General features: G+C 49.4%; 1 protein-coding gene across 1 annotated transcript in view; it reads left to right on the top strand.

Moving 5' to 3' along the window:
* Positions 1-19,926, top strand: part of SLC6A11 (solute carrier family 6 member 11) — a 124,260-nt gene that overhangs the window by 49,135 nt on the left and 55,199 nt on the right. Inside the window, exon 6 of the mRNA XM_061127589.1 lies at positions 13,177-13,311. Within this exon, the coding sequence (XP_060983572.1) occupies positions 13,177-13,311 (135 nt within the window). The remainder of the gene's footprint in view (positions 1-13,176; positions 13,312-19,926) is intronic.

The following is a 19,926-nucleotide window of genomic DNA, read 5'->3' on the forward strand; positions in this document are numbered from 1 at the left end:
CACTGTGCCCACTGCAGTGTCTGGCACATAACAGATGCTGATCAAAACTGGCCAACTGGTTGATTAGCTGATGGAAAGAATGTGTGAGAAAATGAACCTGTAAATGACTTTTAAAAAATCACGAGGAAAGGAAGCAGGAAAGCAGAAACTTTCTAATGGGGGTAAGTGTTTAAGTTGGGAACTGGGAGAAAGACAAAGGCTAAGAAGCTATTAGACTTGACTTAATGGGGGCCCCTGGTGTCCTTGGGAGTGGCCCCTGGGTGGAGAGGTGGGAGACAAGGCACCTGAGGCTAGAACAGGAGGCAAGGTAGATTGTTTTTTTTTAACAAATGGAGCTGTTTTGGAAGGAGCATGTTATGGCTACTTCAGGTGGTCTGGGAGGGACCTGTGTTGCTCAGGATGCCTGAGGAAGGGCCCAGAAGAGCCCCCAGGCAGTGGCCTGTGGGATAGACGGGAGGCAGTCTGTCTCAGTGAACAGGTGATGTTTAAAGGATGCAGGCAGCATGTTGCCTTTCTGGCTAAGACACAGCCCCCGAGCATGGGTGCTTTCCTCTCCCCTCCATCACCAAAAGCGTGTTGGAGATTAGAGGAAGAGGACACAGAGTGGTATTTCTGGCCCAACAGCCTCCCTGCACCTGTAGAGTCCTGCCCGGGATTTAAGGGTGTGTTTTCATGGTGCCCTTGGTCACCATGGGGACAGCAGCCTTCTAGTCCAAGGGAGATGGATGGTGTTTAAATCATTATTAGCCAAGGCACCAATGTGTTTTCCAGGCAGTAAATAATCGCTCCTAATGCTGGTGGAAGCTTGGCTGGGCACTGCATGGAATATTTATGTCATTTAGACTATTCTGGGAGTTTGTTTTCATTTTTGTGGTCTTCACGGTGGAGCTATATAAAAATCAATAGCATTGACTCTCTCACTAATCTTAATTCACCATGAAATAGGCTTAACACCAGACTCCCTTCCAGTGATTTTTTTTTTTTTTTAAGATGTCCCGTGGACAAGGACTTGAATTGGGCTCAGCCATCTTCATGCATGTCATTGTTCTTCAAGGCTCTTGTTTGCTCCAGGCCCAGCTCCCCTGTCCTTGCGAAGATCTTATTTCTTTCCTAGAGGTGCGGTTCTTCCTAGGCTGGAGCTCCCTGGGTGCTCACTCTTCTTGCTCTAAGGAATTTACTCACAGAGCACACTGTAGGTGCAGAGTCCTTGGAGCAACAGGTAGCCCATTACCCCTTTAAATTCCAGCTCCAGGAGGACCTCCCTAGGAGGTCCTCTGCCACCTGAGGTCCACTGCCACCTGAGTTGCCTCCATATGTCCCTAAGCTCCCATTGCCATCCACTGAATGGTCTGTTGTCACGACTGTCACTGTCTGGGGCTGGCTCATTCACCAGCATAATCTCCAAGACCAGCCTGGCAGCTGGCACCCAGGGGGGCTTACAAAACGGCTGGTGAATTGAACTGGACAGAAAGTCCTTCACACTCAGATGGAGAGGCTCGGGCAAGAACAGAGCCTGTTTGCATCGAAAGCCCACTGTAGTCTCATGGGAGTCTGTCCTATTCTGTTCCAGTCATCCTTGCTGGGTTATTGGGATTCGAGTGTGCTCATTCACCACCTGTTTAGAGCCTTCATGGGCCTCTGTGAGAAGCAGTCAGAACCGCAGAGATACGGCTCAGTGCGGGAGAGGCAGGTGCAGGAGAAGGTAGAATGAGAAAAGAGCTCAGTAGAGAGAGGAGGCCTGAGGTGTTGACTAAGGGCCACTGTGCCCGCTGTGGTGGAGATGCTAGTTCCCGAGGGAGGTGGGAACTCATAGCCACATTCCATGGACTTGAGAACCTGCTTTATTATTGTTCCCATTTCACAGAGGAGAATATCAAGCCCTTGAAATACATACAGCTTGCCCCAGATCAGTCACAGATGTAGACAGTGCCACAGGTTAGGTTTTGCAGGAAAACCTGGAAAAGTGAAAGTGTTAGTCACTCAATTGTGTCTGATTCTTTCCAACCCCATGGACCATAGCCTGCCAGGCTCCTCTCTCCATGGGATTCTCCAGGCAAGAATACTGGAGTGGCTAGCCATTACCTTCTCCAGAGGATCTTCCCGACCCAGGGATCGGACCTGGGTCTCCTGCATTGCAGTGGCTTCTTTACCACCTGAGCCACCAGGGAATTTACCCTGTGGAGGGATGCCCTGATTCCGTACCTGTGTGCCGTGTCAGTGAGTGCACTGCAGGCTGGGACGGAGACTTGTCTTCCTGCCTGGGTGGCTTCATACTGAGTCCTGGAAGACACAGTTGTTGAACTGGTCTTGAAGGCTGGCAAGGTTTTGATGACTTCAGAAGGGGAACAGGACCTTCCGGGTGAAGGGAATGACAGGAGAGACTTGCACGTGGAGAAGTGCAGGGTTTGTTCACACAGCACACGGAGACCTGGTGTGAGATGAGGCTGCACCTGAACTCCCCTTGGGTCTAGGTAATGGCTGAGTGTCAGGCTTTGGAGGTGGGTGGATCTGAACTTGAATCCTACCTTTTTCTAGCTGGGCAACTGTGGGCCAAATGCTCAAATTTGGGTGCCTCCATTTCCACCTCTGTACAACAGAAATGATGATACTAGTTTCCATCTTTGAGAATTAGAGTAATGCATGTAGTTGTACTGTCGCTCAGTCATGTCCAACTCTGTGCGACCCCATGAACTGCAACACTCCAGGCTTCCCTGTCCTTCATCATCTCCCAGAGTTTGCTTCTATTCATGTCCATTGAGTCAGTGATGCTATCTAAACATCTCGTCCTCTGCAACCCCCTTCTCCTTTTGCCTTCAGTCTTTCCCAGCCTCAGGGTCTTTTCCAGTGAGTTGGCTCATCGAATCAGGTGGCCAAAGTAATGGAGCTTCAGCATCAGTCCAATGAATATTCAGGGTTGATTTCCTTTAGGATGGACTGGTTTGATCTCCTTGCTGTCCAAGGAACTCAAGAATCTTCTCTAGCACCACAATTGGAAAGCATCAATTCTTCAGCATTCAGCCTTCTCTGTGGTCCAGCTTTCATACCCATACAGGACTACTAGAAAAACCATAGATTTGACTATATGGGCCTTTGCTGGCAAAGTGATGTCTCTATGTTTTAATATGCTGTCTAAGTTTGTCATAGCTTTCTTTCCAAGGAGAGAGCATCTTTTAATTTTATGGCTGTAGTCACCATCTGCAGTGATTTTGAAGTCCAAGAAAATAAAATCTGTCACTGCTTCCACTTTTTCCCCCATCTATTTGCCATGAAGTGATGGGACTGGATGCTATAATCTTAGTTTTTTAAATGTTGTGTTTTAATCAAGCTTTTTCCCTCTCCTCTTTCACCGTCACCAGAGGTTCTTTAGTTCCTCTTCACTTCCCGCCATTAGAATGTAGAGCCAACAGTAATTATTTTCATTATATCTTTACTTGGTATCTCCTGATCTTCCATTTGTCCCCACTCAGCACTTTCCCTCTTGAGCCCTCTGCTTTCAACCAGGATGTCCCTGACTACAGAATAATAAAGCCGGGGAATTTCAAGGTCAGAATAGGCCGTGGGTGAAGGTGATCTTTTTGGTCCCAACCACCAGCAAGAAGTAAGACTAACACTATTCCCCTGGTCTCCTAAGATGTTAGGTTTCTTGCCCACAGTGTCCCAACCCTGAAGATGACATTAGATGTTGAGCGAATCCTTCCATCTTGACCTCACCAGGGCTGGGAGTGGCATTTGGGGTCAGGATCTGAGGAGTCTCCCCAAGTTTCTCACCATAAGCTTCACCCAAGCAGCTTGGCTGCAAAGAACAGCATGTTTCCTCATGGAAATATTGCTACAATGCTAAAGGGCTGTCAGGCTTCCTGGTGGCTCAGTGGTAAAGAATCTGCCTGCAATGCAGGAGCCTCATGTTCAATCCCTGGGTTGGGAAGATCCCCTGGAGAAGAAAATGGCAACGCACTCCAGTATTCTTGCCTGGGAAATCACATGGACAGAGGAGCCTGGTGGGCTACAGCCCATAGCATCGCAAAGAGTTGGACAGGACTGAGGGACTAAAGCACCACCACCAAGAGACTGTTACCTCCTTGAATAGTGAATGCCTTCACTCTTTCCTTTTTAAAGCCTCCTTTCCTGCACCTGTTTAGAATTTGGTTACTTGAAACAGAGGGAATGTTGTATTTCTTCATTCACTGTTTCTGTCGGCATGGTCTGAGAACATCTCTCAAACTGGGGAAGAGAAGAGCTGTGTCTCTGGTGACCTCCCCTTTCAGATTCTCATCCTCCTGGCATCTTGTTCCTGGAGATCGATCACATCTTAGTGGCGGGTCTGCCAGACTCTTTGGCACCTGCTGTAGCGTTCTCTCAGGGGAATCCAGGTAGTACCTCTCAGAATCCTGAGCTGGGAAAAGCCTGTTGGTGTGCAAAGCAGTGGTTCTCTTAGGATTGAATGTTCAATACCGTGCTTTCCATTCATACGGGATGTGCAGATATACCCCAGACACAGAGGCAAGTCTGGCTGGAAGGAAAGGGGGATGGGGGCTAGGCTACCACAGTGTTTCCCAGTCTGGGGTAGCTGATAATGAGCTGCTGCGCAGAGTCAGGCAAGATGGACCCTTGAGATTAGAGGACGGACAGAGGAGCACGAAGTTGAGAACAGGACGGTATCGTCTGGCCAGGTTTGCGGCAGAAAGCCTGGTACCCGTGCTGGAGAAGGCAGACTCCTGATCACCGACGACAGCTCTGTTCTCTACAGTTCAGTTCAGTCGCTCAGTCATGCCCGACTCTTTGCAACCCCATGATTGCAGCATGCCAGGCTTCCCTGTTCATCACCAATTCCCAGAGCTTGTTCAAACTTATGTCCATCAAGTCCGTGATGCCATCCAACCATCTCATCCTCTGTCATCCCCTTCTCCTCCTGCCTTCAGTCTTTCCCAGCATCAGGGTCTTTTCCAGTGAGTCACTTCTTCGCAACAGGTGGCCAAAGTATTGGAGTTTCAGCTCCAGCACCAGTCCTTCCAATGAATATTCAGGACTGATCTCCTTTATGATGGACTCGTTGGATCTCCTTATAGTCCAAGGCCCTCTCAAGAGTCTTCTCCAACACCACAGTTCAAAAACATCAATTCCTCAGTGCTCAACTTTCTTTATAGTCCAACTCTCACATCCATACATGACTATTGGAAAAATCATAGCTTTGATTAGGCAGACCTTTGTTGGCAAAGTAGTGTCTCTGCTTTTTATTATGCTGTCTAGGTTGGTCATGGCTTTTCTTCCAAGGAGTGAGCGTCTTTTAATTTCATGGCTGCAGTCACCATCTGCAGTGATTTTGGAACCCAAGAAGATAAAGTTTATCACTGTCTCTATTGTTTCCCCATCTATTTGTCATGAAGTGATGGGACTGGATTCCATGATCTTCATTTTTTGAATGTTGAGTGTTAAGCCAGCTTTTTCACTCTCCTCTTTCACTTTCATCAAGAGGCTCTTTAGTTCCTCTTCACTTTCTGCCATAAGGGTGGTGTCATATGCATATCTGAGCTTATTGATATTTCTCCTGGCAGTCTTGATTCCAGCTTGTGCTTCATCCAGCCTGGCATTTTGCATGATGTACTCTGCATATAAGTTAAATAATCAGGGTGACAATATACAACCTTGATGTACTCCTTTCCCAGTTTGGAACCAGTCTCTTGTTCCATGTCTGGTTCTAACTGTTGCTTCTTGACCTGCATAGAGATTTCTCAGGAGGCAGGAAAGGTGGTTTGGTATTTCCATCTCTTGAAGAATTTTCCACAGTATGTTGTGATCCACACAGTCAAAGGCTTTGGCATCAATAAAGCAGAAATAGATGTTTTTCTGGAACTCTTGCTTTTTTGAAGATCGAATGGATATTGGCAATTTGAACTCTGATTCCTCTGCCATTTCTAAATCCAGCTTGAACATCTGGAAGTTCTCAGTTCATTTACTGTTGAAGCCTAGCTTGGAGAATTTTGAGCATTACTTTGCTAGCATGTGAGATGAGTGCAATTGTGCAGTAACTTGAACATTCTTTGGCATTACCTTTCTTTGGGATTGGAATGAAAACTGATCTTTTCCAGTCCTGTGGTCACTGCTGAGTTTTCCAGGTTTGCTAGCATATTGAGTGCAGCACCTTAACAGCATCTTTTAGGATTTGAAATAGCTCAGCCAGAATTCCATCACCGCCACTAGCTTTGTTCATTGTGATGCTTCCTAAGGCCCACTTGACTTCAGACTCCAGGATGTCTGACTATATGTGAGTGATCACACCATCGTGGTTATCTGAGTCATTAAGATCTTTTTCATATAGTTCTTCTGTGTATGCTTGCCTCCTATTTTTAATGTCTTCTGCTTCTGTTAGGTCCATACCGTTTCTGTCCTTTATTGTGCTCATCTTTGCCTGAAATGTTCCCTTGGTATCTCTAATTTTCTTGAAGCAATCTCTAGTCTTTCCCATTCTATTGTTTTCCTCTATTTCTTTGCATTGATCACTGAGGAAGGCTTTCTTATCTCTTCTTGCTCTGTGACTGGGAACAAAACAGTTCTCTCTCAAGCATCTGTTTTTCCTTCGTCTGCAAAATGAGGATAGAACTTATTCAAGTAGTATACAGATCACTTAAAGATCTTCTGTGACATATCTCAGGCACCGGGGTCGGTGCTCAGTTAACCTCGGTGTCTCCCAAGCTGCAGGTAGCTGGCTCAAGGAAGGTTCAGCCCAAGTCAGAATCAGGACCCTGGAGAGCTCCCAGGAGTCCTCCTGATCCTTTGAAAAGGGTTGTGTTCTAGAAAACACTGTAGTTGCTAGAATGGACCTCAGCGATCATCAGTCTGTCTTTCTCAGGGATATGGGAAGGGCTGTTTCTCCTGGCGGTCTGCAGGTTGGTTTTAGTGATGCATGAACCCGGATTAAAGAACATCCCATCATGTAATGAGACATTGTTCCCTTTTCATGTGTCTTAAGGCAAAAGGTGCAGTAAGTTTTTTAGCTATGTTAGTAACTCTCTGACACTTGCTAGTCTTGCTTTTGAACTGAGAATACAGCACAGACTCAGAGCCTTTGGCTAGAATTTAATCGCATTTTATCTTCATTGCATTTATTTTTGCTTTTACCTTCTGTTTGTGGTAAGAGATAAAGATTTTCAGTTTATGGTGAAAAAAATCACAGTTTTCTTATTATATAATATTTATTTAATGCAAGAGAGCATATTGATGTATAGAAGATCCTAAGAAAATAAAGGTGATACGTGTATATAGCAAAAGAAAAAAAAAATTGAGACGATGTTAAGAGTGATTGCACTTTAGATTAGTTTATCCCTGCCTCATTGTCCATGTAAAATGCCAGCCCAGAGAGGGTGTGTAACTTGCCTACACTGCCCTGCAAATTGTATCTTCTGACCCTGTGGTCTTGGGTCCCTGCCTCCACACCAGCCTCCTTGCTCAGTGCCTTTTGACTGATGCTTCTAGCTGAGTCCAGTGAAGGGACAGCCCTTCTGAACTTTCATGGCATTCTCAGGGATTACACAGTGCCCTCCTCGTCATGCAATAAATAGCTGTGTCCTGGAAGTAGGGAGAAAACACCCCACAATTCCAGTATTAGAATGCAAATGAGCAATTAGAGTCAATTAAAACAGGATGCACCATAATTACCACCAATTGTGCTAACCTTCATATTCAGTAGGACTTGACCTGCTGAAAGGAAATTAAACAATAGTTAAAAAAAAAAAAAAAAACTCTTTCTTAATCCAAGGGTGTGCTTTGGTCAGGAGTCTCCTTTCAGAGGCCCAAGTGGTCTGACAGCTGAGACCCCCCTTCCCCCACGCCCACCTCTCTGGGTCCACACCACTACTGAGAGCGGCCAGGAACTGCAGGCCGAAATAGTACCTTGTCAGTGACCTTATTTTTGTCTGTAACCAGATTCTGTATCATTTAGCATAATGCCTGAGCCCTGCTTGGCTCTTCCAGACAGATCCTAGGGCCTCAGACACAGTGAAACTGAATTCTGCACCTGAGCGTCTTAGCCCTCCATCATTGACCTGGTCTGTCTATTAAAGCCATATCTACTGTGGTTTCCTTATTCTTGTGTGTGTGTGTGTGCGCGCTTAGTCACTCAGTCAGTCGTATCTGACTCTTTGCAACCCTATGGACTGTAACCTGCCAGGTTCCTCTGTCCATGGGATTCTCCAGGCAAGAACACTGGAGTGGGTTGCCATGCCTTCCTCCAGGGGATCTTCCAGACCCAGGAATTGAACCCTTATCTACTGTGTCTCCTGCGTTGCAGGCAGATTCTTTACCCACTCAGCCATTAGGGAAGCCATGAACGCTCCTTAAAATCCAATGTAGTTTTCTGAACCCCATTTTATGTGGATCTAGTATTTCCAGTAGACAAAGCGGAGGAGCTGTTCTGAAGACCCACATCTAACCTCAGGGTTCAGGTATCAGCCTGCTGATTTGTTTCTCTCACAGATGTCTTTTGAGCTTGTTGTGTGTGACATAGGCCGGCCTGGGCACTGTGGGAAAGGAAAAGATGAAACCCCCCTTTTTTGTGGAACTTGCATTTTAGAATCTTAAACGTACATGACAGTAAGTTAAGCAGCTGACAGAGAACAGCTCTGTGGTGAGAGGATGCAGGCAAGAGTGGGTGTGGATGTGGGTGGGAGTCGAGGAGGACATGGCACATGGCGTGGTTTCCAGTGAATCAGGCAGCCTCTGACGTGAGACCAAGGAACTTCCAACCCACCGCTGGGGCCCCCCTGCCTAATGGGGACAGTAATGGGACCAGGACATCACAGCTGGAAGGCAGGGCCCCTGACTTTGAGGGGCCCTCAGAGCCGTGGGGAGTCGGGCATACCCAGGACTGACGCCGTGGGTGGCCCAGGAGCTGGGGGTGGACGTTCGGACAAAGGGAGGCATGAAAAGGCAGGGAGGCCTGCAGGAGGCCTGGCCTGCGCCCCAGCAGCGAGGGGCCTGGCACAGCTGAGAGCCGAGTGGCCGGGGGGGTGGGGCGTGGAGACTGGTTGAGCCGCACAGCAAGTGGGGGCAGTGCCAGGGCTGGAGCGCGGGGTCCCTGACTCGGAGCCCAGCGCTCGGCTCTGTATCCCACAGCCTGGGTTGTGTGGCTGGGGGTTAGACTCGGGGAAGCAGGAAGACACACGCCAGAGTCTGCTTTATAAACCTCGGGCCACGGAAGGGGGCTGTCACATGGCTGAGAAGAAGGGTGATGAGGGGCCCTGAAGACGGGGGTGTAGCTTCAGAATACAATTGGCGGTCAGGTTGGCAGGACCTGATGCTACTGCTGGGATGTGGAGGAAGCGGAGGGAAGTGACAAGGCTGACTCCAGCCTGAGCACCAGGGGACAACCTGGAGGTGCCTAGACGTCCCGTGGGACCAGACCTGTGCTTGCGTCCACATCCTCAGCTGGTTCCATACCTTCCCCGCCTGACTGGCCTCTCCCGTTCCTGCCCAACCTCAGAGACCCAGCTCCAGCCTCGCCGACTTGGCCAGGAGAAGGCCAGAGCCCTTCCTGAGGCCCTCCAACCTGTCTCTCTAGCCTCTGGTCCTGGTTTCACGCTGCTGCGGCGGGCTCTTGGCCCCAGGTTCTTCATCCATGTGCACGCATCCAGCAGTTGTTTCACTGAGCACAAGACTAGGTCTCACCACTGTGGGGGCCAGAACTAGGGATCTGCAGTGGAAGGCAAAGGCATGAGTGAAAAATGGGCTAGAGCAAGGGAAGCAGATAGCAGGTCTCGTCCCAGCCGAGAGCGGTGCTGCCTCAAGTCCTGCGCAGGGGGTTCTGGGGCTGCATCCGGGCTTTTCTGCAGAGGATGGTGGTCCATTAGTGATATCTGGCATGGGCACGGGAAAGGTGTGGCCACGTGTGAGCCATTTACAGGTGCACTCTCGATGACGTGATCTATGCTGTTTGGACAGCCTGTAGCTACTCTCAGGAGAAATCGAAGGTGATGTTCACGTGTCTGGGATGGCTGAGGGGACAGACTGGGAGGGCCTTTTAGGAGAGCTGGGTCAGCACTGCATCCCACCTTTCATAGCACTCTCCAGTTGCGTCCATTACGTAATGATGCCCCTGAACCACCTTTTGTACCCTGACTCTGGGCTCTCAAACATTGGTTTACAAAAGGGATTGTTCTAGCCAACGCCTGCCAGCCAGCGGTTTCCTTTTGGCAGCCTGACTCATTGTCCACACTGTGGTCTTTGGGCACTGTACCTGAATGTTTTATTTCCCTTATGGTTTTGCAAAATGAATGTTGAAAAGGAGGGTGTGGGTACCACTGGAGGGAGTCGAGTTCTCCTAAATGTGTGGAAGCAGAGCATCCATTTAGGACTCTGAACATTGGAATTGCTTCAGAATAATGATCAGCCACTTCATAAATCGCGCCCCTGTGCTGACTCTCCGCTCTGCGTGCTTCCAGGACACTCCAGAGGTATGTGTGGCCAGGTTACAAGTGACACCTCATGACACCATTGGCCCAGTCCACTCGCTACAGGCGGGGCATAAGCAGAATGTCAAGTCATACCAAGATGGTCCCACAGATTGAAGGACAAATGTCTATGATTTTCCTTTGTTCTTACGTTTCACATAGTAACACTTTTTCTCCCCTGATTTAGTGAGCATTGAGAATCAAGCTCCAGAAATATCATTAGTTAGGCCCTAGGCATTCTGGATAATTAATCTTCCACCATATAGCAGAAACAGAAGTGGAAATTATACAATGAAAGCAATAGAGTTTTGCCTCCCCAGCTTCCTAGACAGAAGCTAGTTGACTAGGGGGCTTTCATTTTGAAGGCAGGAGAATCAAACATTTATCTGAAATGCTGAAGATCTATGATAGACAGATTCTGCTAAGGGAGGTGGAGATTATATAGCACTCTTAGCTCTCTGGGCAGGAACCTGGTCTCTAATTTCTTATTATTATTGTTACTATTATGTGCGTAATATGAACTGTGGCCCGCCTGGCTCCTCTGTCAAGGGGATTCTCCAGGCAAGAATACTGAAGTGGGTTGCCATTCCCTTCTCCAGGGGATCTTTCTGACCCAGGGATCAAACCTGCGTCTCCTGCATTGGAAGGCAGATTCTTTACCCCTAGTGCAACCTGGGGTGTTTTATTATACTACTAATAATGACTGCTGGTCTCTCATTATATATTTAACTTGCTTTTACCTTCTCTGGATTACAATTTGTGATGGCAAGAGATGGTTTGCATTGATTACATGACGTATGGATTGAACACGGATGCCAAAATCTGTGGGGCAGGACTGTGGGTGGCCTGAGGGTGGCGTGGTCACCGCAGGTTGGGGACAGTGTCTAGACGAGGTTATCCAACCTTCCAGGTTGTGTCAGTGGCGGGACCCGTTGACACCACCCCCAGGTGGTTCTTATTTTTTTATTTTTGAGGGCTGAGTTAAAATTACCAACCAAATGACTTGACTTCTCTGAGAGTCGCATCTCTGAAAATGGGGGAAATAACACTGAGTTCACATTGCTGTCATGAGAGTCACATACACAGCCCAGTGGTTGGTCACATGACCTTGAAGTCATGACCTTCACCACAGGCCTCCTTCTAAATTCACATCAGCCATTCCTTAGCTGGGCCATCCTGAGTTAGCATCTAGGATGCTAGATATCTTCTTCATATGTAATAAGAGGATAATCATAACTGTCTGAAGAATGAATGACTGGCGTGTGGAAGTGGTGAATAAACATAGCCATTTCTATCATCTTGTGTAACGTGTCCAGCGTGCGGTAGGATTTTACTTGTTCCTTCTTCCTTTTCGCCACGTTTCCTGTGTCCTGAAACTCCTCATCCTTTATGGGTCAACAGCTGGATCACCTCCTTGGAGAAGCCCTCTCTGACTGTCCCTGAGGTTAGCTACTCCCTTCTCTGTGCTTCACCATCCTCTGTGTTCCCCCAGTTACACAGTGGCTTCTTTATCTACTACATACATGTCTGTCTTTTTTTACCCATGTGGAAGACTTGAACAGAAACCCTCATCCTTTGACCACCCCCCACTTTATCAAGGAGTCTAGCTCAGTGCTCCATTCATAGGAGTGTTGCAGGGGCGTGTGAGTGAGTAGGGGTATGAGTAAGTAAATACTGTAAATAAATCAGTGGAGTGAAGGCCTGAGCCGCTGGTAGAAGAAACCCTGCCTTGCAAAGGGATGAGAGGCTCCAGAGTGATGGAGGGATTAAGATCATACGTAGGTCCTTTACCTGAGGAATCGGAGCCTCTGGGCCATCCAAAAGCTGGTGCACATGATCTGTGAATGGAGAGAGGGAGTCTGTCCACAGTTGTCAGGAGAGTCTCAGAAGTGTCTGTGGCCCCCAGAGGTTAACAAGTTGCTGCTCTAAATAGAGGAGCCAAGTGACTGGAGGCGAGGATGTGCGGGAGGATGTCTGTGACCAGGAGCGGTCTCTGAGTGCTGAGGGAACCCCGGGCAGACAGAAACCCCCGCGATCCGACACGGTGTGGCCATCTCCTATGCTGCTCCTGCTCAGGGATGCTTGGGGAAGAGTCTGTCTCTTTCCTGCCTTGATTCTTGCACGGCATCCTTGGGCTGCAGGGGCCAATCAGGTTCATCAGTCTCCTCCTTCCAGGCGGACCATGCCGGAATCATTCCAGGAAAACAACACCCTCAACAGCTCCCCAGCCTCCTTCCCCTTCCCGTTCCCTTCTCTGTTTTATCCTGTCTTCTTCTGTCCTGTCTTTGGCTATGAAAACTTGATTTTCTGTTAAGAGCAGTGATTTTCAAAAATGTGGGTCTTGACCCATTGGTAAAGTGTGATGTGAATTTAAAGGATCATGACCTGTTTTTTTTTTTTCCAAATGGAACCATCTGATAGAAGGTCTTAGAGTGCATCACACATGTGAGATGAGCATGAGTCTGCGAAACTTCCTGTCTTGGCTCTGTGTGTGTACGGGTTGTGGTATTGTATGTATTTCTTTCTTCGGTGCCGGTCAGAAGAAGATTGGAGGGGACCACTGATACAGCACCGCCCACGGACTCTCAGGAGATGCTCACTGCAAGATCTGGCCTTGAGGGGAGAACACGTGTGTCAGGGCTCTTGCTGCTGGCGAGAAGGTGGTGGAGGGGGGAGCTGCTGCACTGCCCATCACCATCACCCCTTCTTCACCCTTGCCCTCCTCTCCTGGCAGGTGGTGTATGTCACCGCGACGTTCCCCTATGTCATGCTGCTGATCCTCCTGATCCGAGGGGTCACGTTGCCTGGGGCCTCCGAAGGCGTCAAGTTCTACCTGTACCCCGATCTCTCCCGGCTCTCCGACCCACAGGTAAGAGTCACTGGCTCTGTGCACAGCCAGAGGCTTCTCCATAGAGGCTCAGTGGCCCCGTCGAGTAGTTGGAAGGTCGGTGGCCTCCTTCTCAGAATAATACTTCTCAAAGCGTAAAACCAGGGAGTCAGATATATTGAAATGCAATCACCAAAACATGAGAAAAGACAGATTTTGTGACACGGTCATGTAGCAAGTGACTTCGCACAGCACAATGTAGCAAGATCCAGCATATGATGAATAGTTTCCATGGTTTCAAAGCAGTGATGAGCATAAATGGTATTTGGAAATATCTATACCATGATATGAAAATATCTGGGGTTTCACGTGCTAACAGGGCTTCCCTAGTGGCTCAGACAGTAGAGAATCCGCCTATAATCCAGGAGACCCATGTGCATTCCCTAGGTCAGGAAAATCTCCAGGAGAAGGGCATGGCAGCCCACTCCATTATTCTTGCCTGGGGGATTCCATGGACAGAGGAGCCTGGCAGGCTGCAGTCTTTGGGGTCGCAGAGAGTTGGACACTGCTGAGCGGCTAAGCACATGTATGCATACTGCTGCTTGGACTGTGGTCTACTGCCTGCATTCATAATTGAATGAATTGCTCAGTTAGAGGTCAGTAAAAATAAAAATACACATTTTTTCCCCCACCTGAGAACACAGATCTCTGCAGCCGTGGTTCTCTGAGAGAAACTGGGTCTTGGCGATTTTCTTTGCGGTGGGGTTTGCTCACAGAAAGAAAACAATGGGTGACCTGGCCAGGCTGTTAGTTGTCTTTGGAAAGGCATCAGCTGTTCTGAATCCTGGGTGGGACTGTTTATGCTGAAGCATCTCCAGGTGGGCAGGGGTGGTGTGTGTGCCTCAGGGCGTTAGACAAGAGATGAAGACAGCATCTTAGGGGATCAAGTCTTTCCAACACCCACCACTTGTTAGAAAGCCCTGGGGAGCTTTAGAAAATTCCAATTCCCAGAGCACAACCCAGACCAATGAAAGCAAACTCTCTGGGGGCGGGTCCCAGGGCTCAGTGTTATTTGAGGGCCCCCTGGCAGCTCCAACATGTGAAATAACATACTCACAGATATCCCAGTGGGTGAGGAGGCGCTCGTTTTTCTGTGAAAACAAACACAGATTACAGAGTTGAGTGTAAAATCTATGTTCAGCTGATCACAAAGCTTGCAAGAGATGTGTCGAATGAAAAATATAATCACAACCTGAAAGTAGAGTTACTTTATTTGGTGGGAATGTTTAGGACTCCAAGCCTGGGAAGACAGCATCTCAGTAGCTCTGAGAAAACTGCTCCAAGGAGACAGGAGGGGAAGTCAAGCTATATACAAGTTTGCAATAAAGGGATCAGGCAGTCTGAACAGCGAAGATCAGATATCAAGTTAAAGAATTTTGCGTTCTATATATGGGAAGATGCAGGCTTCTGGGCTCACTGAATTCATTCCTTTCCTGTGCACCTCAGCTGTCTAGGGACAATCCTGTCTCCTTGTTCACCTTCTTGCATTCCCCCAGTGCCTCAACCGTCACCTTGGGGGGAGGCAGCATCTGCTGGGTTGCAGTTTGGGGAGCCCTCGTTCACATTTGGAGGCCGGAAATTGCTGATCACTGTGACATTTCTTGTTTGTTAATATGGCAGGAGATATTTTCATTTCACAGATGTCATATCTATTGTCTCGGCTGAGGCTGCCCCCTGCTAGAAAGGTGGGGGTGGGAATATTTGAGGAGGCCTGGTTTGTGCAGCTCAGGTAAAGCTCATTACGGTGGATTAAAGCAGATGGCGGCACTGGCGTGTGTGTTCATTTCTGTCTCAGTTTGCCACACCGTGAGGGCCCCGAGGCTCAGACCCCACCAGGCCACTGACAGCAGCCACCTGAGTTGCAGGCAGAATCCCTAGGAAGAAGGAAATGAGCTCCCGACGGTTGGCCTCTCCAACTCCAACCTCTGAGCCAAGGGCTCAGTTGAAGAAGCAGTTTTGGAAAACAGATTTCTGAAATCACCGGTCTGTGTATTTTTGTTAAGTCCACGAATTCTGCTTTGATCCAGGATGGCCGTCCTGTTCTCTCCTCTGCTCACTCGCTTCCTTCTCCTGGTCCTCAGGGTCAGCTGGTCCCAAGCATCTCCCAGAGCTTCCAAACCTGGCTGATCCCCGAGATACCTTGGCACACATTGAGATGCATTGTTGGGGGGCTGAGATGGCACGTGGGCGTCTATATTATTAAGAGGCTCCAATGACCACCCTGATGATCAGAAAAGTTTGTGAAAACCCAACTGTGATACCTACAGTCTTAATGTTGTTCAGTTGCTAAGTCATCTCCGACTCTCTGCCACCCCACGGGCTGTAGCACGCTAGGCTTCCCTGTCCTCCACTGTCTCCCAGAGTTTACTCAGACTCAGGTCCTTTGAGTTGGTGCTGCCATCCAACCATCTCACCCTCTGTTGCCCCCTTCTCCTCCTGCCCCCAGTCTTTCCCAGCCTTGGAACCCTGCACAGAGACACACGTGCACACACAGACACATGCATGCCCATGGGCAGAAGAACAAAGGTGAGGCCAGGTAGTTCCCCGTTCAGACCATTTGCCCCAATCATCCCCGTTACCTACCAGCTCTTCCCTTTAATAAAGTGTCTGGGTCCCCAGCCAGCACTCACCTGCAAGGCTCTTCTGTGGAGCGTGGCCACTTGGAGTGATGGAGCTGGGAGTCGGGCTTTGGGTTCTTCCTCTGGTCCTGAGTGACCTTGGACAAGTTCCTTCTCTCTTTCTCCTTCTGGGCCTCAGTTCCCCACAGATGACATGAAAGGGTGAATTCACTGAATCGTTTTCAAAATAGACTTGGAGAACCCTGAGTTTTCCATGAGTGTGGGTTGGCAAACTATGACCTTCTGGCCAAATTCAGCCCTCCGCCCGTTTATATAAATAAGGTCTTACTGGAGCACTGGCCATGGTATTATTATTTTTTTACATGCTGTCTGTGGCTCTCCGAAGGCATGAGTCAAAGGTAGAATTGAGTAGTAGAGCCAGAAACCATGTAACCCCGTTTATCAAGGGTTCCAAGACCTCCCACCCTTATCATCCTACATTCAGTGGAAAGGGGTTAGCAAGACGTAGAAGCTCCTGGTACACAGTAGCTCAATAAATATTTGCTGAATGAATGTAAGAGGGAGAGCTATATTGGCTTTTAAAGGAATGTTTTGTTGCTTTAGCAAGAAGTCTGAAAACCTCCAGCTCACCAGATGTGTGAGCTGTAATAATTTTTGTTTCTCCGTCAGTAACAACCAAGACATGGATATGTTTGTTGTTTGTTGTGTTGTTGTTCAATCACTAAGTCACGTCCGACTCTTTGTGACCCTATGGACTGCAGCATGCCAGGTTTCCCCGTCCTGTACTATCTCCTGGAGTTTGCTCAAAGTCATGTCCGTCAAGTCGGTGATGCCATCCAATCCTCTGTCGTCCCCTTCTCCTCCCACCTTCAATCTTTCCCAGCATCAGTCTTTGCCAGTGAGTCAGCTCTTCGCATCAGGTGGCAAAAGTATTGGAGCTTCAGCGTCAGTCCTTCCGACGAATCTTCAGGGTTGATTTCCTTTGGGATGGACAGGTTTGATCTCCTTGCTGCCCAAGGGACTCTACAGTCTTCTCCAGCACCCCCATGCGTGTAGCTCCACCAAAAAGCAGTAGTCATAGCTGATTGTCTCGTGCGTAGGTGAGGATAGTGACCCCAAAGGGAAAGGCAAACAGTACTCCATGTAGCTAGTGTTTTTGAACACTAGCTGGGTGTGTTGCAGGAAGGGCTCAGCGTGGCTGGAAAGGGAGATGGGAGCAGCCCTGAACCAGCCCTCTATCTGCTCTGGGGGCTGAAAGGCAGGCAATGGAGTGTACAGGCACGCTGAGTGTGTGTAAAGGTTTTGACGGTTCCGCCACCTTCGGAGCCCATGCAAAGCTTGTCTCCTTGTGCTGAGAGAGGGCAGCCCATGAGCAGGGTAGCAGGGTCACAGTGTCCCAGCTGAAGCGTCCACTTGGCAGAGAGACTCAGATCAGAGAGGCCGGGACACTTGCCTGTGGCCACACGGCAGCTGAGCAACCCAATGAGGACTTAGAGCCCAGAGTCCCTGGGTTCTGGGCAGGACAGCTCCTAGATGAAAGGAGATGAGTATCCATACCACCCAGTTACAACTGGGTACGTGTTCCAGACCATAAAGAAGCAAAGGGCACTATTTTTTTTTCACTTCTTAAAACTATTTTAATATCCTCCCCTCCCCACCTCCCCCCCAAATTGGGAAAGGCCAAAACAGTCTGGGTGGGTTTAATTACCAGTTGATACACATTTTTTGTCATTGTTTAAAGTAAATCAACATTGTGGCAATAAGGGATTATCCTTGGAAAAAGTGAAACCCATATTAACAAAGTACATCATGGAAGAACTCCGCTTGGTGATTTCACTGGCTACTTACATGTCTAGAAAAGGTCACCATTCTGCCTGTTCCCTGGGGCTTATCCATGCTATGGAATGAGGCTTTGCCCACAGACCTTGCCCACACTGAACCAAGCCCTGAACCCAATACAAGCATACATGTCAGATACTCAGTATGTAGAATGAGCAAGACCCCCTTCCCTGCAGGGGGCCCACCATCTGGTGCAAGAGAGCAGAGTCCCCCCTCCTCACCCGGGTTTCTCTCCCTGTGGAAAGAGGGACGTGGGGTTGGGCAAGATCACAGCCTCCTGCTTCCTTTCCATCTGTTGAGGAGAACGGGGCAGCTTGTTACTGAAGACCATCCTTGTGCCAAAGCCAGGGGCCGATCAGCCTTTTCTGCATCCATCCCAGGGGATGGGGAACGGCTGCACTCTTGCCTTCCCTTTCCCTCTCTTGCCTTCCCAGAGGCTCACTGGGTGGGGGCTTCGGGGATGGGGGCGGTGTTGCTGCAGGCGTTGGACAGAACCCCCAAGTTGCCTGGTCTCTGCTGCGGCCAACCCTGTCCCGGGACTCCAGTGATGACTGGGGGACTGCACCTCCCCGTCAGAGTGTCACTTTTCTGCAGGCATGTTTGGGGTTCCCTGAAGTCTGGGGCCTGTGGTGGGAGGGGCGGTGCCTGTGCGGGTCAACAGGGGAGGGGAGGCAGTGACGCCCAGGAGAAGGAAGGTCCCCAGGGTGTCTTCCCGCCCATAGCACTGCTCTTCTGCCCGCATCTTGACCAGGGTGGCGAGGAATTCAGATGCAGCCTCTGCAGGGTCCGGTAATTCCAGATCCAGCCCAGCCACCCTTCCCTCCCACTTACAAGGGGCTCAGACACGCCTGTTTGCTGTGTCATTTACATTTACAAAGGGTTACAGGGAGCCTGACTGGTGCAGAGCTCTGGACACCACTCCCGGGGCCTTTAACAAGGGACGGTTCCCTTTGAGGGGCCCTTCTGGCCCCTCTGAGTTTGTATGGCAGGTATTCTCCATGAAAACTGATTGTGGGGCTGGGGGATGGGGGCAGTGTTCACAGCAGTCCCCTTCTCCTGTCTCCCAAGCTAGTGAGGCAGCAGAGAGAACTCCAGAAATGAAAAACAGGTGAGGAGCTGAGTGCTGGGAGCCTGGGAGCCGGGAGAACGCCTTCGTCATGGGACACTGTGGGGTCGAGAGAGCCGTGGATGCTGTCTCCAGGTCTGCAGGGCGGTCGTGTCCCTGAGGGCTTCCCACCCACCTGGTTTCAAACCGCACTTCCCTCCCACCCCCCGCACATCCTGCCCACCTTCCCGGCTTTGACTTCTCTGAGGCACTTGCCAACATTCAGACTTTATTCATCGTGCATCACTGTCCACCACACACGACAGTGTAGGGTCCGTGAGGGCAGGGATTGGCCTGTTACAGTCACTGTTAGCTCTCCAGTGCCTGCAGCACCGTACACGCTCAGTAAATAGATTTTGAATGAATGAAGAAAGGAAGGACAGTTCCCACCAGAGCCTGTGTGACTTTGCATTATGGTGACATAGCACGTACCGTGGTTGGGGGTTCAGAGAGAGGGATTTTCAGTGCAGGGGGAAGGAAATTTGAGACGCTCCTGCTGTTGAGTTCCTGGGCAGCCTTCAGCCCATCTCCTTACCTCTCTGAGCTCAGGGCCGTCACCTGTCCAGCCAGGTATGAACATCTGCTGCACACGGCAGCCGTGAAACCAGTGCGCCTGGGAAGGCAGACGCACTTCCCGGCTTCAGTGTGGGTGCCCGGCCAGGGCCTGGCACATAGTAGGGCATCGGGCACTTGGTGGTGTTCCTCCTTCTGTGCCCATGCCCCTGGCTCTGGCCAGCCCAAGGGGAGGCCTTGAACTCAGAACCGAGCGCCTCTAATCACGGGTCCAGTAATTAAGTTTCTTGTCAAGCACTTGAAGCGACACAGCAGCTCGCCCGCCTTTGTCCCCTGGCAATTTGCATTCCGTGGTCTGTTATAACTTTCTAAACATCTATTTGTCTTCTCTGTCAGCCCTGTGTTCTCTCTCAAGTGTGAAGTGCTTCCACTCCATTTTTTTCCCCCCTCAAATTTTTATTTTCTGCCTTTTCAGTCTTTGGGGGAGTGGAGGGGCTCTTGCAGGAAATCACATTTTCCCTGCCCCAGATTTCTGCCACTTTCGCTCTTCATTGTGTTTCG

The sequence above is a fragment of the Dama dama genome, chromosome 24, assembly GCF_033118175.1.
Source record: "Dama dama isolate Ldn47 chromosome 24, ASM3311817v1, whole genome shotgun sequence".
Taxonomy (NCBI): domain Eukaryota; kingdom Metazoa; phylum Chordata; class Mammalia; order Artiodactyla; family Cervidae; genus Dama; species Dama dama.